At 36.9% G+C, this 24991-nt stretch overlaps 2 protein-coding genes across 6 annotated transcripts; both read right to left on the reverse strand.

Annotated features, from left to right (window-relative positions):
- Positions 1 to 227: 227 nt before the first annotated feature.
- byn (T-domain transcriptional activator brachyenteron) lies at positions 228 to 11857 on the reverse strand. 5 transcript variants are annotated; one of them, XM_014241017.3, is made up of 7 exons: positions 11355 to 11857; positions 3180 to 3597; positions 2620 to 2740; positions 2211 to 2567; positions 1513 to 2146; positions 1054 to 1438; positions 228 to 733 (listed from the first exon to the last, which is right to left on the reverse strand). In XM_014241017.3, the coding sequence occupies exons 2-7, from the start codon at positions 3590 to 3592 to the stop codon at positions 412 to 414; spliced, it is 2232 nt and encodes a 743-aa protein (XP_014096492.2). In that variant the 5' UTR covers positions 3593 to 3597; positions 11355 to 11857; the 3' UTR covers positions 228 to 411. The 5 variants fall into 5 exon arrangements, with proteins under 5 accessions (XP_014096492.2, XP_069967983.1, XP_069967982.1 ...); XM_070111882.1 differs by lacking the exon at positions 11355 to 11857 and having other exon boundaries at positions 2211 to 2546; positions 3180 to 3616; XM_070111881.1 differs by lacking the exon at positions 11355 to 11857 and having other exon boundaries at positions 1513 to 2143; positions 3180 to 3616.
- Positions 11858 to 15915: 4058 nt separating this feature from the next.
- On the reverse strand, positions 15916 to 23528 carry LOC106621972 (lysosome-associated membrane glycoprotein 5). Its single transcript, XM_014241005.3, has 5 exons — positions 23209 to 23528; positions 22930 to 23012; positions 22248 to 22496; positions 18197 to 18606; positions 15916 to 18130 (listed from the first exon to the last, which is right to left on the reverse strand). The coding sequence occupies exons 1-5, from the start codon at positions 23270 to 23272 to the stop codon at positions 18088 to 18090; spliced, it is 849 nt and encodes a 282-aa protein (XP_014096480.2). The 5' UTR covers positions 23273 to 23528; the 3' UTR covers positions 15916 to 18087.
- Between the last annotated feature and the right edge of the window lie 1463 nt (positions 23529 to 24991).

Here is a 24991-nt window from a genome sequence, read left to right on the forward strand (position 1 = left end):
CGCTCCACCCTAGTGTACACTACTCGACAAGCAATCTCAAGTATGCGAGTGTTTCTCTTGCAAAGTCATGAAAAAGCTTTGTGCCTGCTGGCAAGTCTTAGCAGCCGTTTGGTAACGACTTAACGCTATTCTTATTTGTTGAAGAGTAGGAGAATGTTCAGCACAGAGACAAACGATGCTTAACTAACTTATTAGAAAACAATTACGACGCTTCGAAAGTGTTTTTGTAGCATCTAATATCTATTTATTAATCAATCGTCTATATATACATGTTGAGGACTAAACTAAGTTAAATTATAAACACGATAAACAGAAGTTTAATGATCATTCCGCTAAAATTCTAAAAATAGTTTAATACAACAAATTTGAACAAAATGGCTTCTGAAGGCTTTGCATCCACATACGATTATTTTATTGCAACGCGCTCTGTGGTGGTGTGAGCGGTGTCCAGGCTCCGCTTGGCGTATTTTGGCTGTCTGTGGCAGCGACAACTTCGGCAGCAGTTGCGACCGCGGCGCCACGCTCGTGACTAGCCGCAACTACACTAGCGTCTAGCGTTTCCAATTTCACGGCGACGGAGGACGAATGTTCCTTCAAATTGGTGCATTCCAATGTTAGTACTGAGCTTCCAGCGCCATCGCCGCCCGTCTGATGTGGTGACTTGTATATGGCGGCTTGTGAGTCTTCGAACGATTTAGGAACTTCGATGGGCTCTAGCGGATGCGTGGTATAGCTGCTGGTGCATAAGATAAATTGGTGAAAGACGGACGGGGATTTAGGGTTGTTGGTGGGTGAGTGGGAGGAGGATATCAATAAAAACTACATTCAATGAAATTAGTTTAAAATCGCGCTAAAAGCAGTTTTCTTTTTTATTTTGAATTTTTCAATTGTAAGTACTATTCGCGGTAATTACAAGTAATAATTAAAGTTCTTTTGTTGAGAACACATAAGCCTCACCAAATGTACGAATTTGGCGAACTCTGCGGTACTTTGCAAAGGGTAAAATTCAAAATATTTAGAGTTTAAATGAGATTTTGTCTCACATAAACTTACCCCAAGTCCGAGACTAAAGGTATATACTCCGGCTGGTAGCCATAAGCCGCATTCTGATACAATCCATACTCAGCGCCACCGCCATTATGCCACGAGCCGCCGGCATAACTTAACGCCGTTGGTGCATTCAGCACATTCGTGTACAACTGATGGGGTGGCGATGTGGGCGTGGGATGATAGACCTGATGTGTTGGCGGCGCGGCGTATGACTGTGTGGGTGCGGCGCTTTGATACATATCCGCTGCATGTGCCGCTACCGCCGCCGATTGTGCAACATTGTACTGATGAGAAGGATGCGATGTCAGATGGTGAATAGTATAACCAGGGGAAGGACTCGTGTAGTTTGGTGAAGCACCGTTAGTGGGAGATGGTGAATTATGTGCAGCTGTAGCGAAGCAAACAAATCATCATCTGTCAGATAATTACTTTTTTCAGAAGCTTTTTTATGTTACTACTTACACATCGAACGGGCAATACTGCCGCTGCCGTTGCTACTGTTTTGAGTGACATTTACCGGCACCGCTGTTGGTGGTACAGCTGGCACCGCCGCCGGTGTGCCCCAATAACCACCGTTGCTTTGCCAACTGCCGGCATATGAAAACATCGAAGAGCTCGGCTCCACCGGCATAAAACTGGATTGCGAATAGGAACTGGTAAATCCTGAAAAAGTGCCGACCGCGCTCGCGGAACTAGTCAAACCAGCATTACTGGCGCCAGCACTCATATTGTTAGTGTGTGTGGACTGCATGCTGGTGGGTGTGTGCGGTGCCGAAGGCGGCTGCTGCGGCGGCGATGCACTACCAGCGCTGCCATTAATTACGCCCGCACCTACAGGACCTGGCGAGCTTGTGCCAGGTGTGCTCGAGGCGAGACGCGGTCGGGCGTACGGTGAGGCGCGTGCACTATGTGTAGCCATACCGCGAGTGTTGAGCGCGCGCCCATAACGATCACAACTCATACCCAATGGAGTGTTCGACACGGCCAAGCTGGGTGGCGGTGGAGGTGGTGCCTGTGCAACGCTTGTATAATGTGTTGGCGGCGGTATTAGCCAGCCGTATGGTGCCTCATGTGAATACAATGTATCCGGACGCTCCTTTGTGCAAGAGTGTGTGTTTTTGTTAGAAAATTAACGATTTACGATTTAGCGAAGTACTTACCTTGGCATCCAAAAAAGCTTTTGCAAACGGATTGTATTTGATTTTCAAAGATGTAACCTCTTCATTTTGATATGCGGTAACAGCAATGAATTGTGTCTCTGGGAATGCATATGTGACCACGTGACGCTGCTCTGAGCCCACGCGCACCAAATGCACACGTGGCTCATATTTGTGCAACGAATTTAGCATAATCTGACCATTGCCATTGGTTTTGTTCGTTAACTTCACCTTGGCAAACGAAATCGGTTCTTTCATCCAGTGCGCACCGAAGTTCGGCGACTCGGGATGCACATAGATGGGGTTTGCGGGTGGAACCTCTGCCTTGCCGCCGGGTACCTGAAGAAAATCCGCATGACACTGCGTTAATTATAATTTGAACTTAGCATATGTCTTTGTAAACTGGACTCACCCACTCGCCGTTGACATACTTCCAGCGATGTGTGTCCACCTGCACGAACTCCAGCAACACTGTATACATTGCAGCTGGATCCAAACCAGAAGTGCTAATCTTGACCACCGGAAACATGCGTCTAAAAAAGTGAGTATATTTTTGAAAATACGACATCAGTTAATTTCATACCGCCCTCCCTCCACTGCTTTGCAAACACAAATTTTCCAGCTGGCTCATTTGCAGTTCAGCCCTGCTCGTTTTATTTAATAATTAAACTAGATTTATTTTTAAAAGCTCTATTTGTAAAAGTATGAGGAAAAATATCACACCTCGTGCAAACGTTAACTATTAATTAGGAGCATCGTAAAACTTATTTTTCATATCCAAACAAATAAATAGAAAAACCTATTCAAACTATATTGAAACTATATTATAGAACTCATTGCCAATTAACGCGTAACAATAGCAGAAAGCACGCTATCTGTATACTCTTAGACTACAATAACAGCGTTAAACACTCACTACATGAACACATCAGCTCTACTGCGTGTCATGTTGACCAAGCTAAATCAACTTACCTGCCATTCTTTGTAACGATCATTTCGTTGGTGAGATTCTGAAAGCGCAACCACAATTCGCGGTCATCGAGACTGACATGCAGATTTCTCTCCATGCCCGGGCTGCGGTTCGCCGCCAGCGATCCGCCGAGTTGGTTCATGCTGCCGCTCATGCCGCCGGTGTTGCCAACATTGACCCCATTGCTGCCACTACTGTTGGCCGCCATGTTGTGGTGTGCGTGATGCGGCGAGTGAGCCCCCGAATGGCCGCCGCCGTTAGTGTTGTTGGTACCATTGTGAAGTGCGCCGCCAACACTGTTGTTGTCGGCATTAACGCCCGTCATATTATTGATGTTGTTATTGCTATTACTATGATTGCTAGCACCATTCATGCCGGCGGGATCGGCAGCAGACAAAATATGTGAGGTGGTCATCGTGTCTGAAAAAATTGTATGCATTTATGTTTATTAGTTGTTATATATTTATTGATTTTGACTTTGGCTTTGTGCAACAATTATATACATTTCTGGAAGCTAACCTTAGGAATACGCTTAAACATAATGGATTCGCACAAAAGTAGACATTTTAAAAGTAATTATATCAGCTGACAAGCAATAGCTCTGTTACTCAGATTGCAGAGTTCTGCAAGCAGTGCAACGTTTCAGCGTTCAGCTCATAACTTTTTCTAGAAAACTAAATACTAAATCAAAAACTATTTTTTCTTCCTTAATGAGCGCTGGCTATGGAGAAGACAAGCAATTGCACCTGCAGAGCAAAATAATCAAAATATTTTTACGCTCTCTAAAATGACAGAACTGCTCAATAATTCAGTGTTTGTGCCGAAATTCAACAATGTCGTAATTACTCGCACTCAAAGTGTTTTGAAGTGTTTTGAATGGCCATCGAACAAACAAATCCTTTTGTTAGCAACAGAAATACAAATTTTATTAGTTCATAAAATAAATTTATCACAATTAAACACAAGCATGAACTTAATGAACGAGTGAGTAGAACTGAGGGCGGCAACGCCAACACGCATACAAGTACACTACCTCAGGTTCGATCAAATCGAGATCGAAAATCGAAAAATTGAAGAGCGTTGTCAACGAATCAATTGTTGATAAAAGTTTTCAATTTACCTTTACTGAAGGTACAACTGTTTAATGCCAACATTTCTATCGATTACAACGACTCAAAACGTTGCGTGCATTCCAAAGCGGATGACTTCATTACTCAACTTTTCATTTACTAACACACACCATGAGACCATGAAGTAAGCAGTAAGCGCACACTATATGTTGCATATAACATTTTGAAGGTATATGGCGTATGGGTGCACTTACATGGAGCCGAAAACGTTTGTCGGCTTTTGAGTTTTATTGCATGCACCGGCCCTGCAAGCTCTGGGAACCGCAGCAGCAGTTGAACTTCGAATGCCGGCGGCTGCTGCGTTAACAAAGAACAGCACGCACGCAGTTGTAGTTGCGGCGCGTCGAATAACCACTAAGATGGCACGTTATAAAAGGAGCACTTATGTGCACAAAAAAAAAAAAAAAAAAACAAAAACAAAAGACACTTCCCACAACACAATCAATCAGACACTTATAAGCATTTGTGCCGGCCATTTATGATGGCTATGTTGCTGTTGTATCGCTGCTGTCATTTCATTAATGTAATTTCTCTTTTTATTTCAACTCCGCCTGCCGCAACCGCTACATTACTACTTTTACTGCGCGACCAAAGCCGCAGCCGTTTGCTGTTTGCTAGTGCTTGGGTGAGGTTGCTAGCTAGCCGTGCGGCTGCTCTGCATACCGAAGTGATGTCTAAATCTTTTTCTGCATTCTTTCCAACTGCACAGCTTGTGGGCATCTTGCCGCAGACAACCGTTGACGAACTGCCGTAAATGTCATAAATTAACAAAATGTATTAATAGTTTTGTTTATTTTTATGACCGTCGAAATTGGTGCTTTGCCGACATTTTATTGTTGCTTCTGTTATTGTTTTTGCCGTTGTTGGTATTGTTATTGTTGCCGCTGTACACTGCGTAGCGCTGCTTGATTTTATCACGCCATGAATTTGTAGCTATGTATGTATTAGGCAACGCTACCTCTTTGGACGAAAATTTTTTATTGGATTTTATGACGCGTTTTTGTTGTTATTTATCTATTTTATATATATTCTTTGTATTTGTATTGATACTGATTGAATTGTTTTTGACGTTTTTTTTTTGTGTTATGGCATATGATGACGTATGGTCGTGCAAAGGTACTTTGTAGAAATCATCGTTTATCTATTCTGGAAATAGACAGACATGTGGTAGTAAGCACTACAGCTTCTAATACATATCTACACATCAACTCGTCTGTGTAGTGCATGACAACCGTGCAAGGCACTGCCGCAAATCGTGCATTTCAATTTAATACCGTAACTAGTTTCAACTTGAGCAGCCGAGTTTGTGTCAGTTGCGCTTGGTTCAAACCAAATTCAATCAGCAATAAAAACACGCTTGATTAGTGTAAAGAATGAACAAACAAAAGACTTAAGCGACGAACTTGTCACGCTTGTGACAGCGGATAATGTTACTACACATATATGCAGTGGCTTTCTGTTAATGCAGACATTTGCAACTTTTTGTCAACTGAGCATATGAAGCAGCGCAATAATGTGAGCGTGATCAAATGTTTTTAAACTGCACTCCAAAAGCAAGCAAGGAAAATAAAATTTTAAATTTAGTGCTGATAAATGATAGATGTTGCTTTCTTACTGTCACTGCTTACTGATATCAAGTATGGTTTAGAAGTTGCTTTCAAATAACATGTTGATTGTATATAGTTCCAACTTTTTAATAAGCCAACTTGCTTTTCTCGCTTTACTCGCTTTTTTGTTGAAGCTAATGCATTACTTTACACATTATAAGCACAAACGAATTGTCTATTTACAAAGACTAGACTTATACAAATGTATATTCACGCATAGCCGAGCCTGGCAACAAGGCAAATGTAAATGTTTACTAACACCGTTGGAAATAGGCACAAAACAAAAAGAAGAGTAGAGTAAATATAAAATATAAAGTGTATGAAAACAAACAACAATGGTGTGCCATATGACCGCCATATTGGTGTGGCATCTACCTTCTTCCATAAGCAAATAGAAATGTGTATGTGTGTGTATGCGCGCATCATGATCTCCAGTTACTTGTATTATTTACTTAATGAAACTTTTAACATTTTCTTACTCCGTTTTGCATATATCACATGCTGCTACGCCGCCTCGCCTCTTCGCCGTAATGGCAGGTACATACATAAGTATGTGCGCTATTCGAAATTCATTTGAACAATTTAAAATTTTAATACAATATTTACACTAAAATCAAGCCAATACAAAAGCCACAAACAAACTTATTTACTATATATATGTATACATATGTATATGACAAACACATATCTACATATATACATATGTTATAGGAATGTATGCGAGTACACACTATTCGTGGCGTACAAAATGGTTGAAAGCCGCTCGACTTGCTCATATTATTTGCACACTTGGCTGAAAGGCAGTCAAAAGTATACAAAACAGGCTAATTTGAAGCGATATTCGATGAATACAAATGGCGACTCTTGCACTCATTTGAGCATATGTTTTTTCGTTATTTCTTTTTTAATTATTTTCAGAAGCTGAATTGCATGCATGTGTGTACGGATTATAGATTGACTCAAAGTTGTTGTTATCCTAAATACACGGTAATTTAGCGCATGTTTCACGCGGCATCAGCCAAATACTGTAGCCAACTGAAATATCGCAGATGTCGCAGTCTAAGTCCGCTCCACGTATGTATGTGACCAAAAACAATAAATAATTTTATTAAATTGCATTTCGTGCAGCACATGCACCTAAAATTAATTTCTCTTAATTAATTCTTGAATTCGATTAACACCTTTAAATAATTCAAACGCACCGATATTCTCACGATTACTTGCCAAATATCATTTGCTTCAGATTCAAAGTTTAAATACAAATTATTTTAGAAATATTTGAAACTTTTTAAACTTAACTATTTTTATGCTCTAGCAACATGTTGCTACAGAGTATAATAGTATTATTTATCTAACGGTTGTTTGTATGACCCAAAACTAAGCGAGATAAATATGGACTTATATATATAAACATATATGTACCAGTATAAATGATCAGAATGACGCGACGAGTTTAAATCCGGATGTCTGTCTGTACGTCCGTCTTTCTGTGTAAGCTGTAGCTTTAGTAAAAAATGAGATATCGTGATGAAACTGTGGTACACGTGTTCCCAGGCAAAAGAGTAAGGACGAGTACGTATATGGACGACAGCCACGCCCACAAAACTCAATTAAACGAAAAGACCATAACTAAGAACTAAATTAAGATATAAAACTGTAATTTGGCACAGAAGATCAAAAACTTTTGAAAAACTGGGCGTGGCCCCGTCCTTTAAGAGGTTTAATAAACATATATCCTAAACCACTTAAGTTACAAGAACCAAAAACGCTCAAGATAAATCCCTTAAGCACTTCTACCGACACTGTAAAAATGGTTGAAATCGGGTGATCACCCCGCCCACTCCACATATAACGGTTCTATTAGAAACTACTAAAAGAGCGATAAACCAATAATAAACACGCCAGAGACATAAAATTTTACCACCGAAATGGTAAGAGAGGATTTTATAGGGGCCGTGATCAAAATTGAACAATGGGCGTGACACCGCCCACATTTCGTTGAAAATTCATATATGTGAACCTACTCGACCGATATCTACCAAACTGTATATGTATATATTATATAATTTTATCTTCTTATTTCTATGTTTCAGTGCGAAATCTGATAACAACCACGCCTACTTCCCCATATAACTCAATTTTAAATATATTATTAAAATTTCATCTGATGCTTTCACCTTCCAGTATGCAATTCAAGCACCAATGAATGTATCGCCATAAAACTTACCACAAACAGTGGCTTTCAATTGCTCCATCTTATTACCAAAATTTGTCTAAATACCAGATAGCGAATATGTGGACCACAGCGCTTGCAGCGAACATTTGTTTGAAAATATCAGTCAATCTGTGAGATATATTACAGAAATTCGAAGATAGTCCTTTTCGGTAAATAATATGTATATATGTTAAAATAGGGTTGTATCGGGTCAATAACTCCTTTAGCCTCCATATACGTAATATAATGATTTTCGAACTATCGGCTGACTTTAAAACGCATATATCGGCAAATGTCTAAGATCCTCAGCAAAATTGACTGCACGTATAATATTGGTTATGCTTTAGTTTATTGCGGAAAGATTGTAAAATTGGTCCAGGAATTACCCAAACTACCATATACTATATAAAGGGTGTTTTTTAGAGGTATAGAACTTTAAATTGCAATAAAAGAACGAGGGTTTATTCGATTGACAAGAATTTTATTTATCCGAAAGATAATCTTGTGGCATGTATATCAGCAATAACACGGCGAATGTTGTCTTCAAAATGGTTAAGCGTTTCTGGCTTATGCGCGTAGACCAATGACTTTGCATAACCCCACAGAAAGTAGTCTAGCGGTGTTAAATCACAAGACCTTGGAGGCCAGTTCACAGGTCCAAAACGTGAAATTAGGCGATCACCAAACGTGTCTTTCAATAAAACGATTGTGGCACGAGCTGTGTGCCATGTTGCGCCGTCTTGTTGGAACCACAGCTCCTAGAAATAATGGTTGTTCAATTCAGGAATGTTAGTAATCATGGCAATCACCATTGACTGTAACGTTCTGGCCATCATCGTTTTTGAAGAAGTACGGACCAATGATTCCACCAGCTGATACGATAAAATGAACGTAGTGCACGATACGTATTCCGCACAGAACCATTATTTTCGAAATAAATTTGCACTATTTGCAAGCGTTGTTCAGGCGTGAGTCTATTCATAATGAATTGCCAAACCAAAATGAGAATAAATTACTTGACAGCTGTGAAATCGGTCGCAATCTTGAGCAATAATACCAACTTAAAGTTCTATACCTCGAAAAAAACACCCGTTATATTGATTTTCGTTGATCTAACAAACCTTATGCAAATCAACGCATTTCCCTGGCTTTGCTCCTTCTTTTTGTTTTTGTATTTTTTCTTTGGTTTTGAACTAAATTCGAAATCATGGATATATCGGCAAACGCTTAAACTTTTAATAATTATTCATAATAAGCAAATTTGCGTATGTCATTTGTTGACTTTTATCGTTGTTATGATTATCAGCTTATCAGCCGGCTTTGTTATTTCACGTGCTGCGACACCATGTCCATATTGACATTGTTATTTCCGTTGGTATGTGAATTAAATGAAATTGTCAAATTTCACACTTTCATACGCGATTATCCACCGGCACTACCCCAACTGCTGTCAACTTCCGCTGCAAAGCTGCTAATCACAGTCGCTGTCACACGCTTCAAATTCCAATTAGCTTCGATGGTACGAAAAAACGCCTCCCCATAATTCAGCACGCAACAAGTTTGCCCAACAGAAGCGATGGCGCCCACACATTGTGTCTTTGTAGAAACATCACACACACATACACGAATACACAAAGGCGCTTTACTGTATAATGCGTGTGTTTGTGTGTGTGCATGTTTTCGGAAGGAGTTTCACACTGGCCCGCCAAAGTTGTCACCAGTAGCGATAATTTCAGTTAAGGCGCGCAATATTTGAGCTCTTTAATCGAGCACCATTCACACGAAATCGCGGTAGAGGGCGATGCGCTGCGCAACAATATCTAAACTAATTCATATGATAAACAATTCAAATAGTAATTCCTTCGGCTGATACAGCTAATTGCCGAACGCACTTTTCATAACCAATGAAAGCGTTGGACTGCTCCAAACCAGCCCCTTGCTGCCAGTTACTAAAACTTTGTACAAACTGCAATTAATTAGTATCCATTTGTCAAGTATGTACGCGCGCATTCGTGCTGTCTTTATGATCGCCAGCGTCATAGCAGCTCAGCTGCTTTCCCGCCAACAGTGATGCGCTGCGTCGCCGAGTGCTGGTCAATTCCTTCAACACGCAATTCTGCTTTTTGGCGACTCTTACATTTGTGTATTGCCATAACATGCTTGCATACATACATACATACATACATGCATAAGTATGTACGATTTTTTTTTTAACAGCTTTATTTAATAGGATAATTTTCACATTGGTCGTAATTGCTCTGCTGGCTGTATATAGCAGAATTGGCCTTTCTTCCTCGGCTTCTCGCACTTTTTATTAACGTGTTATAATTTTTTCGACGACGTTTACTGTTGTTGGCTTTTGTACGGTTATTGTGTTTGCCATTGTATACAATTGATTAGTGTCAGCTTATTAAAATACCATTTTTTGTCATTTAACGTGCGAGTATTTACTTTTGTCTGTGACAAGCGGGCAAACTTTTATAACTTTACTAATTTGCGTGTGAAAATCTCAAACTAGAAACATTGTGTCACCTATATTATAACGCTACGCTGTAAGAAGGTAAATACTTTATATATAAAAAAAAAAATATTTTTTATACAATATTTTTTTTATTATATTATGTATAATTTTGCGATCTGCGAAAAGTAAAATAAACAGTTTTTAAATAGCTTTTGTATGAAACGCCGATAGAAGACTTAGTGCATCTTAAAGTGTCTAATGGCAATACAAAGAGTTACATAGTGAAACATAAAGCACTTGTTAAAGGGTTTTTATAAAGGGATGTAGAAATGTTGCTGCTGTTAGCATGCTAGTCCTTATGTTCAGGCTCGTGCTACTTATTGTAGCTGTTAACTTCAAGTGTAAGTCAGAGCGAAGATGTAAGATTATCTTGCGAACTTTACTTTTTTATGCAATATTTTGTCTCATTATGCACTAAACGTATCTTCATATACGGCGCTGCGAAGAATATGTGAATAAGCTAGAGAATCTATAACATATGCAGTATTTTATACTGACCCTATGATTTACACAAGCTTAATAAAAGTGTTAATTTGCATCAGAATTAGTAATATAATTTAAAAAAAGACTTTCATGTCATGTCATTTAACTGCTATAATCTTTCATTATTGAAATTATGTTAAAGCAGTCAAGGCTTAACAATTTTTTTTTTATTCCAATATGAACCCGAATGTAGACTAACAAACCTGCTTGCTTAAACTTACTCTGTTGGAACTGTAGAATTTCTTTTTGCTTTCTTCGCTCCAAAAGAGATGACTGACGTCCCTGTTGCAGTTGTGTATCCTATTTATTGCTCAGCGCACACTATAATTTTCCACACACTTTCTTGTAAATATGAGATAACTCGCTAACTTATTGCACTTATATTACTTTATATAACTACGTAGATCCTTATTTAATTATTAAATATTCTTAGTATTTTCGGTAGCTTGACGCTTGTTTCTATTGTTTTGAATATTTTGGTAATTTTCTATGTGTTCTTTGTTTTTTTTTTTTTTTTTTGTGTGGCTATTTAGCTCATTTTGATCACTTTGCGGTCACCTTTGCGTACGCGATCGCATTCGCGTTATTCGCATAACTTTTTTTTCGGACTTCACACCCGTTTGCGCACTACCAAGCTAATGATCGGTGCTAATTTTTTCAGCCATCACAAACGTCCGTCTTCAGCGATATGCGTTCGTTGTCGTTAGCAGATCGGCCGGTCGAATGACCATTCGGTTGTAGTCGCCAATGTATGTATGTATTTATTTGTGTTTGTTTTTGTTTTTTTTTCATATATATAAATTTCCACAAACAATACACTTTGTTTTTCTTCTATCTTTCCTGCTTTGACATCAGCAAGCTACACTTAAATCCCACCCTTTCGCTTGTGCTGCCAACTCAGTCGCACACATTGACGTTGCCACTCACACTTGTTGCGAGCGTTCACCGGAGCCACACCTTCGTGGCACAAACAGCCATGTTCAGCAGGTCAAATCGTTTACCGACTTACCTGTTTCGAATGCTCGAACGCTGGCCAGCCTCACTTACGGTGTACGCACACAAGAGCAAAAAGCACAGCGCTCACATGTGTCTGTTGTGTAGCTACTGTTGTTTTTGTCGCAAGTCTTGTTGATTTGTCAGATTTATTAACTAGAGATCACTCGCCATTCAGTAGCTTTCATATCTTGTCATTCCGAGTTGATCATGTGGATAATACACGAAAAATTGTATTCGGTTCAACGTTAGAGAATATTTTGCATTAGTAAGCACACAAAGTACTCAAGTAAATAACCACTGACAAATAGATCTGCAGTAGCACGATAAGAGACTAATTGGTGTGGTTGTAGCAACAACTTTACAACATGTCCAAGGTCAAATGTCAGCCCTTCTTTTCCTCTTCTTTTCTAAAAAAAAAATTCAAATGCAGAAAAAATCATAATCAATCTAAAGATTTTGCATGCGCTTCATGCTGCTACATCCCTCATTTTGATTTGATATATCGCTTCATAGATCTTGCAATTAATAATTTAGACCAGTTTAAATGGCACTAAATAAGTGGTTTTAAATCAGCTGAACGCATTCGTTGGGGGCCAGGTAGAGAACAACGTATAATAAATAAAAATAAAAAAGGAAATACTAGAATGCTAGTTTTTGTAGACAGCCTTCAGTAAGGATATATTTGAATACATTATTACACTTGTGTTGCGTGTCACCAGAAAAGCAGATCTTTAGGTTATCTTTTTTTTTTTTTGATTTATCCCTATGACTTTATGCAAAGAACTCATTGGCTATCGATATTTTTAATTTCCAATTCAACATTATTTAACGATTATTTTTTACTTTTTTGCTGCAGAAAATCAGATCTTTAGGTTGTGTTTTTTTTTATTTATTCCAGTGACCTTATCGATATTACTTATCGATTATTTTTTACTTTTGTGTTGCTACATTTTCAGTAGCATAGCTTGTTAAAGACCAACTTAATTCCCATGTATCTCATTCCAAGTGGTGCTCTCCACAATAATTCAGCATAATATTCAACTTTTTCACTTCGTCACATAAACATTAATATTTGTTCATAGCGAACGCTGTACGCAGAATCTGCTTTTCAGCAGTCAGCCCATTGTTGGTTTACTTATACAAGTACAAGAGTATAAACATTTTCTGTCCATTTACAAATTTGTTGATTTTTCTCATTGGCACATTATTTGGTACGTTTTACAGCGCCTTCTACAAATGTTAAATCTGCCCGCAGTCAGACATGGGGCATGAGCATATTGGTACACAAGCGTAATCACATTCAACTCTTGAGCATATACTCCTGTACTGCGAGACAGTTTTTGAATGCAGTGGTAAAAAGCAAGTTGTAATGAAATGGGTTATAACAGAACGTCAGAAATAATTTTCAATTTACTTAAAAAAACCTCTAACTGCGAAAAAAACTACACTCTAATTTAAATTTCTATGTAAAAATAATCGACTGTCATCATTAAAATTAAATCATTAAAAAAGTTGATATTTTTTGACTTTTTTCATAACAATATTCGGTCTTTCGTTACATATCTATATACTTGCCGCTTCTTCCCCTACTTTCTGGGTGCGCCAGTTTCTTCTCCTACAGCTGTTACTTGTATATACAAAATTCAAGCTTCGCACCCTTTGATTATCAGTTTCCGTCACTTTTTGAGCTCAAAAATGGTTTCAGAAATTTTAGACAGACTACTGAACACGCTTGAAAATATTTCTTCCAATAATAACCGAATAGTGCTCTAATTTTATTGCTATTACCTATCGCAAACATTTATGTTATGCAAACAAATATGCAAATGTTTACCGATTAGATTAAAGTAAAGGCACAAACGTTGCGCGCAGAGCGAAACGCGAGCACATTTATGTGCAACATATGTCCAAGGTCAAATGCCAGTCCTTAAAACAATTAAGCCACACAATTATACATGCTACGCCCGCAGCTACCTGCTTACCAACAATTCGTTCAATTCAGGCGTGTGTATGTGTGTGTGTTTGAGTGCAGTTATGTTTCAATCGAAATAGAACGTAGGCGCATAAATCACCAATTGCACACTACAACTTTGCTCATTTGTTTCAGAATATTTGTTGTTTTAAATGTTTCGCTCAATATTTTGCAGATCGTTTTTCTCAACCCTTACTCTAAACCTTGCACGCTATTGCAACCATTCAACGTCAGCGCCGTAAAGAGCAGTAAACAAAACTCAATCCTTTAGCTAACCTTTGCCTAACAGAAGAGCCGCTAGTCCTTTATGACACTAAACACGTTCGGCCTCACTTAATGGCAGCTTCTTAATTAGTCTGAGGTTATTAACACATAAATATCGACAAAATGTGCAGAAACTGTAAACAATAAAAACAATAAATTATTATATGAAAAGGAGCAAACGTGTGGAATGACCAGCGGTCGACGCTTGTGCAAACCGACCGCCATAACAATAAAACGGCGGAAAAACCACGGGCACAGCGGGCAGGGCAAACGGTAGCAATGCTGTGATGTAATACTTTCGAGGCCAGACCTGCCGATATCGTACGAGTATTGCTCGTTTATGTTCCTGTGGCCGAGTACAGAAGACTTAAAACACGAACCCGCTGGCTGCCACTAATAATGCATTTGCTTGAAATAATGGCTAATTTCTTTGGTGTCATAAGGACGCTTTGTGTTGTGCAATTTGAACGCGTACATACGCACTCGGTTACTGCGTTGTATGCGTTATTAAATTTATAGCAACAAATTTTCTAAATAATTCAAATTATTTCAAATATAAAATAGAAATAAAAATATTGTTGTTGCCTTTAAAAATGTTAAAAGAATGTTGCGACTAAATTGTGTTAAAACCCTGTATAGCGATCGGTGCACCAAACACGATTTTACATACATTTTGCTGTTGCTTGCACACTGTTCAACTGTCTGTTGGAAGTAAATGTTTAGCCAATATTTACCCTCTTCATCTATTGTGTTGTTAAACGCCTGTAGGCCTGTATATACATATGTATGCCAGTTTCTACGTACAAATACATACATGCGCACGATTTTAACTATCAGTGCACGGCGAATGTGCATGCGCTTTGATTTGTTATTTGATTTGCTCAATGTTACATACCTGTTGGCTTATTGTTCATGCTCTGCTTGTGCGCAACCGACTAAAATAACTGAAATGCTAAAATGGCTGCGGCACAACGCGAACTCAGTGCGAAAGTAGGAAAAACTAAAAACTAAAAACCTAAAACCATTACTAATCATCGTTCAAAGCATATGGCCGCCGTCAATTTTTTTTCCACTGAACGCTGAACGCAACGGTTAACTTGCTTCGGATATTTGTGCGCGGCGCATTTTGTGTGTTTATGAAAATTGCCGCAGCATTACCAAATGCATAGACAGCGTTCATTTGCAATCGATAAATACGCTGAGATTTGTATATATATACATATATGCATAAGCGCGCAAATGTCAGTTTCTCAGCTTAGTAATCAGTCAAAGTAATTGATTTCCATAACTATAGCACGATAACAATTTTTGGCTGCTTCATTTCACTGGTGTTTACCATAAACATTTTGTGCGTTTATTTCATTTGAAAATAGCCGCTTAAAGCAGTTTCAGTGATGAAGAAAACTTTCACCCAAGACCTCTGTCCTCGGAATTTTAACATTGGCATACTTGCTCTATAACTTCGAGACAACGCAGCAGAGTTTTGTATCCACACCACAAAACATATAATATATGATATATAATTTCCTTGCAAATATACAGTTATAAACTATGTTGATAAGTAGTTGATATACTATATTTATTTCATTTATGTGTGTGTATATATAATCAATTATAATAACAATCTCTTTAACCCAACAATGTACGCTAGTATTTACAATAAAAATGCTTTGTGTACATGTGTGTGCATATATGAAATGATATTTTCATGCAACTGCTCGCGCATTGCAAATGTCTGTCGTCTATTGGCCAAATTATATACCAACTCGCATGCAGCTCGTTATAATCGATATTGGCCGTTGGTTGTTTTTTTAGCATTGCAATCCAGCCGTTCAATTACCAAGTTACAACAAGAAAGCAAAAAAATAAATATGCTAAAAACTAACAACGGTACATAGTTTTGATATTAGGTATTTGATATGCTCAAGGTACATATTTATGTTTCGCATTTGCTGCATACACTTTAGTGTGCATATGTTTTTATTCTATATGCATTTGGAAAGTATTTAAGTATATATATAATATGTGTTTTTTCCAAAACTCGGCAGCAAAAATTCAATTATTTGTAATTCAAAACTAACACTTCAGCAAATTGTCTAGATTAGCTTTCCAATTAATGCGCTTTGTCAGACATTTAGTTCATATTTCTGCTAGATAATATATCTTAAGCTTTTCTTCGTATTCATATTAATATATTTTTCTATTAAAATAAACCTTAAATTCATTTTTGTTTATATTATATTTATATAACGCATAAGCCGTCAGGTTTTCTTAAAAAAACGTAAATGTTTATGAAAATGAATTCACAATTTTTTTTTTTTGTTGTTGGGCCACTCTACAGTTCAAATGTCAATTATTCTAAAACAAAATTTTAACTATTTTTCGGCAGCAGTAACATCAAATTTCCAAACTTCTTTAGACCATCATTAATATTTTAAAAATAAAAATCGAAATAATTCACAATTTTATTTTTTGTTGTTGCGCCACTCTACAGTTCAGATGTCAATTATTCTAACAAAATTTTAATTATTTTTCGGCAGCAGTAACATCAAATTTCCAAACTGCTTTAGACCATCATTAATATTTTAAAAATAAAAATCGAAATAATTCACAATTTTATTTTTTGTTGTTGCGCCACTCTACAGTTCAGATGTCAATTATTCTAACAAAATTTTAATTATTTTTCGGCAGCAGTAACATCAAATTTCCAAACTGCTTTAGACCATCATTAATATTTTAAAAATAAAAATCGAAATAATTCACAATTTTATTTTTTGTTGTTGCGCCACTCTACAGTTCAGATGTCAATTATTCTAACAAAATTTTAATTATTTTTCGGCAGCAGTAACGTCAAATTTCCAAACTGCTTTAGACCATCATTAATATTTTAACGTGTGGCCAACGTTAAACATGCTATATGTATGTTTATACATATATGTAGGATTTTTATACCATATTTGTTACATTTTAACAACATTAAGATTTCTTTGAGATTTTTGTGCAATTTTACTATAATTTAATATGCAATAAAAATCGGCATAGAATTTGAGAAAGTTAAGATTTCAGATGTAATATGTCAGATTTTGTCAATCAAATAGAAAATATATACTTATTTAGTTAATTTTATTAAAATGCATGAGAAAATTGCTTTTTAGTTACTTTAAATTGTTAAACTTGCCTTATTATAATTTTCTCGCATAATTTTAACCAAAAACAAAAAATTTAAGAATTTCACTCTCATGTACATACGTGCAGGTATGTATGTGTAGATTAATATATATATATATCATGCATATGCGGTTATATGCTCATTGTAGTGCGCATACATTTTCACTACACTTTTAAATTTGTTGTTTTTGTTTGTGTTTTGTATTTATTTAACAATAATGGAAGACTTTTTGCAATTCTCATAATTTAATCGCATTTAATGTTCGCTTTCTAATTACTTGCTACATGGCATTTTCCATTTCCTTACCGTTTGCTATTTGAATACACAGATAATTGTTCTTAGACATATCAATTTGAAAAAGAAATATTTTACATTTGACATAAATTACGAATAATAACCAGATATGTACAACGTTTTTCGCAAGCGGAACACTTTACTTTATGTTTCGTCAACTTTTGTAAGGCTGCATGTTAAAGAACTGAATTATCTTACACGAATCCATTAAGACATCGACCAAATTGTATGCAAGTTTCATTTTCTGTCCAGATCCTCCTTACTCCATAGAACCATATTGGACTTTCTTGATTTTGAAGTAGCTGCATGTGAGAAATATAAAACAGTTTAAACACGTGCTCTACACCGTCTGCGCCGTTGCTACTTACCGCCAACCACCGTAGCCGGATATAGTAATTAGTACCGCTATCGCTAAGGCGGTGCCCACCGCTAGTGGTGCCGTCTCATCGCGATATGATCCCGTTGCGCTGCAATGGAACGGCGGGCCCCACTTGCCGCTTTCCTTAAACATGAAGCTTTGCATGTGCAAGTCACGCAGGTAGAGGCGCGCAATGTGCCCCGACATGTCACCGGAATCTATTGGTGCATACAATACGACGCTTTGCTCCTTGTCACAAACGTAAGACTTGCCGACGGGCGTTGGAAAGTACATTGGCGTGTGTATCGGTGAGGTAAGTTTCACATCCAAATTTGGGCGATCAGGATGTTCAAAAAGCGAATTCGATGAAGAATAGGTGAGTTCGAATTGATTTATGTACCATCCTTCGCCACCAGATGACTGTTGGAAGTTGGAATTAAAAAGTAATAGCATTGAGCTTGGTTTTGAAAGGGCTAACGAATATTTGCATATATAAGACTATGGAGTATATATATAGGTACTAAGTGGTCAGGTAAAAGTTCCAAGCCAGCCAATAAACTGTGTAATAAGCTAAAATAGAAAGAGCCACTCGTTGCTTTGGATTTATAAAAGAAATATTATAATGCGGGATTAGCCTTTTATATTTTGGGTTAAGCTTTATTACTTTTTAAAATACTCTCCATTAAGTTGTATACATTTTTGCATGCGTTTGAACCAATTTTCGAAGCACTTTTGCTACTCTGTTTGAGTTATCTCCAAAACATGCGTTCTGAACGCATCAACTGCCGCTTCAGATGTCGAAAAACGTTGATCTCTTAGTTTATTTTTTACGTACGGGAATTAAAAGAAGTTACTCGGTGCCAAGTCAGGACTACATATACGGTGAAGGACGCATCAAATCGATGTTTTGACTGCTCAAAAGTGCAGTTGTTTCAGTTATTGTATGAGAGCTCGCATTATCGTGGTGAAAAGTGATCCGTCTTCGGCGGTTGTTCTTCCTAATTTCTTCAAAGATAACTGGCAAACAAATAGTTGTGTAGCACTCAGAATTTACTGTTCCACGTTGCTCTAGTAGTATGTGCAATATACACCCCAAAACCAGGCAACGATGTGCTTGAAAGTGCTACGTGCGCGAACAACTTTTGTTGCATTCGTCTCATCTGGAAACCCCCATACAGTCGAGTAACTACTACGTGTAAATCCACGATCTATCACCTGTCACGGTGTCATAGACGTGTTTCGAAACACTGATATCGTATTGTTTTTTTTTTAATTTTTCTCGACCAATCGAAACGCGCCTTTTTTAGGCAATTGATAAACTGTGTGGGATCCAACGTGAACAATTTTCTTTTACAGTCGAATGTAGTGTAATATTGAAGGTATGCTGGTCCCACTAATCCCTATAGTTGTCTCAATCTCACGATAGTTCACATGACGATCTTGCAATATCAGTTTGCGCACAGCATCAATAGTTTCCAGAACAACAACTGATTTTGAACAACCGTCACGAAATTCGTCTTGAAGAGTTCTACGACCCCGTTTTAATTCACCATGTCATCGATAAGCATTGGTTCTTGATAGAGCTTAATCGCCAAAAATTTAATTAAAAACTGATCGCTTGAAAATTTTTGCAATTTTATTCCATTTTTTAATAATAATAATAATAACCCAACGATTACCCTCCTCCCGCCCAACCGACGCGAGGGGCGCAATCCGCATACGTGCGGAATTAGCCGAGTCAGAAAAGGCAAGAAGTTTTTTAAGTGTTGAGATCTTAAACTGCTCAGCTACAGAAACAAAAATTTCAACAGCCAAGATTTAAGGTTACAATATAATAAATTGTTACATATTCATTTATTAAGAGAAAACAATAAAGTCTTTTTAATTTTGAAAAGTGAGTCAGATAAGTCAAATGTGCTGGAATGAGAATTAAAATCATGACATATACGGCGGAATGGCTCGTTTAGTTCAAAATTTGATCTACAGGATTTTAGCAGTAATGCTCTAAACTGCCTCGAAAGGCGAAACGGGATATTAAATTTAATTTCAGACAGGAGAAAAGAACTCCAAACTGTTCCATTCAAAATTTTCACTAAGAATATTATGCCAAGCATTTCCCTACGACTAGAAAGTGTAAGTAGATTAATAAGTTTTAAACGACTAGTGTATGGAGGTAGACTTACCCTAGAATCCCATCGGAAATGCGCTAAGGCGAAAAGTAAAAATTGTTTTTGAACAGACCCTAACTTGTCAGAATGGATTTGGTAGCTAGGGTTCCATACAACAGAGCCATATTCCAATATAGGTCTAACCAAAGTTGTATAAAGTGTTTTAGTAATATACGGATCTCTAAATTCTTTAGACCAACGTTTAACAAAACTGAGGACAGCTTTTGCTTTCAAGACCATGGTATCAATATGAAGACTAAAATTAAGCTTAAGGTTCATATTAACTCCCAAATCAACATAGTTAAACACTTGCTCTAGAATATGGTGTTTTATTACATAAGAAGTGTGGTGCATAGGTCTACGGGAAAAGCACATCGTCTTACATTTATTGAGATTCAATGGCAAATCATTTCTATCACACCATGCAACCAAATTGTTTAAGTCTGTTTGTAACAGACACCTTTCCTAAGTTGAAGTCTATGATTTAAAAAACTTTACGTCGTCAGCGTAGAATAAACCTTTTGAGAATTCTATTACTGAAGAGATATCATTAATAAACAACAAGAACAGAATCGGGCCAAGATGACTACCTTGTGGAACACTTGAAGAAACATTAATTGTATCTGAAGGTGTATCCTCAAATATAACTCGTTGTGTTCTATTATAAAGATAGGAAGATACCCATTGAAGGAATCTTGGCTGAAAGCCCAGCAGATCAAGTTTATGTATGAGAATCGAGAGATTTAGCCGAAATGAATATTTTAAGTTACTGTAAACAACACAAATGGCGCTGGTATGTCAAAACGTCTGTATAACATTAAAAGTGTCAAACTTTACGATGAAGTCGTGAGTAATCTAGCAACTTGGGTTGTCAAATGCTGAAATATAAAAAGCAAACTACGTAATAATAATAGTCTGAAACCTTTTTCGACTCTCCATTTTTCCAACGTCGTGCTTTGCAACCAGCAACAAACAATTAATAATTTATGAAATAAGAGCATGGCCGGTTTTGCCGACGGCGGGTCTACGTAACCGGAAAGGACACGGAAATTCTGATAACTCGGCAGCGTTCCTTAAAATTATTCAGGCAATGATGCCTGCCGCTAAAATAACGAATGAATTTCACAATTTCAGGTACAGATCTCTGTTGCAGAGAAGTTGGAAGTTTGACCCGAAACACTTCTTTTTTAGTTTTCAATAATGCTAAGTCGGTATAGTCAACCAATACACATATCTATAAATAAGTCCGAGACAGCATTTAAGCGAAACCATGTAGTATATACGGTGGTATTGTAAAGAATCTGCCCGGTTCTTCAACTGCGGGCATTATCAAAACCTGCTTTTATTGTGTATAGCTTACGTAAAAAAGCTTCTCATAAAATCTAACAGCTTGGAGCCATCGAACGGATACATTTTGCTACTTAGCTGCAACGGCTGCAGACAATATTTTAGCAGTGTTGCATTGGTAGATTCATTAATAGCCATTGCTATATTTTCAAGGCAGCAATAAGTTATTCAATGTCGATGATGTTACCCCCTACGAATGTTTGGTATATGTCGTGCAGTTGTCATTATATATTAATATAACAAACTTTGGTGATCATGGGAGCCTTTGTGATCGACGAAACCGCAATTAATGCTGGTAGAAGAATTTAAGAGTCACTGTATCAATACGCCTAAAGGAATTTATGTGTGAGGCACAAAACTATAAAATGATCACTCCTAATTATATATATTATAGGTACTTAACATATGTCAGCCACTGTTTTACAACTATGATAGGTAAATCTTCACGCTGTCAACTTCTTGGCCAGTCACATTCGGGCAAATGCACATACATACAAGTATTTAGTAACTAATATGAACGATGCCACTTTTTACTTGTTCACTCACCTTTCGGAAAGTCATTGTCAGAACGAATCCTTTGAAGTCTAATCTCAATATTTCCATATTGGATTCCACACACTCGCCAGTGAGTTTTGGATCATCGGGTAGATAGAGATCTGCCTCAACATCTTCGTTCAACTTATTCCGATATTTAATACTGATGAGGCCATCCACACTAACCAAAATGCAGGTGATTCCATTTGTGGCATTGAGCCGATAAATAGATGTTGTAGCATCGTGATTCATTGAGGAGGACTACAAAAGTAAATAAAATTAATCAGCTTTATAATAAATATGTTTTATAATAATACGCGCAAGCGATAACTAGACTAAATATGCACTCGACTTAATTTCTTCAATGATTTTTTTTTTAAACTTTCCCAAATAAAAGGAAGCCAATAAAAATGTGTTTGCCATTCGAATTATAGACATACATACTTCGTTTTCTACCAATACGCACTTATATTGTATTATTTAACTTAATATTATGTGTATTGGAACTGAAGCTGCAGTTCTACTCATTAGCGTATAAAAGCATAACTTATACAGCACACTAATTGTAGCTGCACACCAATACAAGCTTATCGATCGTAAGCGGCTGACTTTGCTTACGTCTTAACATTGAATCAATTAAAATTTGGTGACGAAACAGCTAAATACGCCCACTGCTTTACCAATGCATACTTACCGATGCTGGCTTCGTCGTGTACTTGGTAACCCTGGGCGTTTTGGTGGTGAAGGCGCCCAGCTGCAGGCTATCACAAAGCGACACTGAAATTTAAGAAAATAATGTCTATTTATAATACAATAATGATAGTAATAGTAACATTAAAAAAAAAATGACTGCATAAATATTATGTATTCCATTTTTAATTCACTAAACTGTAATAAATTGTAATATCCTGCCTGTGGCCTCGTGCAAAACGCTTATCGATTTTCTGCTGTTGTACTGCACAGATATACTCACCTAATACAAATACTAGAAGACAGTGCACAATTTGTGTGGCGATACGTCTTTCCTTAAGCAGCATGATTTTACTGATATGTAACTTTTTAGTTTATCGATTTTTAATTTAAAACACAAAATGATATTAATTGCTATTTTCAATGTTTTTCGATTTTTTACACTGTCACTTTTCCTCCGAAGCAAACACCATCCGTGTGTTAATCTGGCTTGCGAATGAAAGTGTGTACAAACGCTTTGAAACCACTTTCGATTACTTGTCCTGTTGCCGCAGCGGTTCTCAATGTTGGCTGCCAATAGTCGACATTAGACAATGTCCTGTGCAGGAATTCGTACACTTCTATATATACATTTTTTGTTGTTAGTGTGTACCATATGTACGCGTTCGCCCATGTAGACACTTTGCTAATTATTAAGTTGTATCTCACAGCTAGAGAAGCGCTCCCATTTTCTGCACTGTAAGGAAAGCTAGGAGAATAAAGTTAATTTCCACGCATGAGCAATGTTTCTGCATTTATTCTCTCCGTTAAAGCACTCGCTAGTTCATTCAAAAATTATTCGAATTGATATGCAGGAATTGATAGTAATATCGTTAAAATTTATGACAAACTACTATATATACATACATACATATATTACGTACAATAAATGAAAAACAAATAAAAGTATCCACAAAGTAATATCCATCAATCGGCATCCTTGTATCAGAGCACGTATATTATTTATATTTATATGAATATTCAATGAATGGATATTATATATATATATGAATATACGTTCTCTGCCATCGTTAATGACCATGAAAGCTCCGCATACAGGTGGCGCTGTATTAGCTAGCCGAGCTCGGCACCCAAGTAATTGCAGCGTATATGACACTGGTAAACAAAATAAACTTTTTTTTTGTTTTATGAAGTTTATAAACTGTTTCTTATTAATTTTACTCTGATTCTAATTTATCCCTAGTTTCTTTCTAGCAGCACTAGTTTTAATGATACATGTACTTCTTGAAATATCGTTTACGTTATCTTACTTGAACTAAATTTTAGGGCAACATATTACTACCCTTTAGAAATAGATTATAAATATAGACATGGCGGTTCTACATTAAGATGAACTTGTTTAAGAGGAAAAACCAATTAAGGTGGCCGAAATTCGAATGTTTTTGCGATATTTTTTAACTGAGAAAGAATACTTAGAATTCTCTTAAACTTGCAGCGTAGTTTATTCCTATTTTAAACTACAGTTTTAAGTTTTTCGATGCCATTTCCGCCGGAAGTGGTGGAGTTATAGGCCTCTGAAGATCACAGTTTTGATCTGAAATCATTAACTTTTTTTCTTTCGTTAGTAACATATTTCCCAAAAATGTTAACCAAACTCTGGCCAAAAGAGTTGAAATTTAGTGTTTTGGTGGTGTTTGAACAATGTGTTATGTTTTTATATCATTCTTTTTCACCTTTCTTACATAAAAAAATATATTTTACTTAATAATATCATTCCAGAGTTTATTTCATATTGTTTGGACTTGAATAAAATATATTCACACAATTCGTCAATAACTTTTCGAGCTAGGATTCCAGCAAGTTGAAAAAAAGTCGTTTCGCGAAAAACGTTTTTGAAAAAAAAGTGCGCTTCGCCACTGAATCGACCGGTGTTTACCTTAGTGCTCGGAACTAATTGGAATTTCGTTTTGAAACTTAAGCAACACTTTCTTAAATAGTTCTACTAACAATTTATGCAATAAAAATAAATCGATTTTTTTGAATCATCTAAACTGCTTTCCCCCCTT

Source organism: Bactrocera oleae, chromosome 6, assembly GCF_042242935.1.
Source record: "Bactrocera oleae isolate idBacOlea1 chromosome 6, idBacOlea1, whole genome shotgun sequence".
NCBI classification, from domain to species: Eukaryota; Metazoa; Arthropoda; class Insecta; order Diptera; family Tephritidae; genus Bactrocera; species Bactrocera oleae.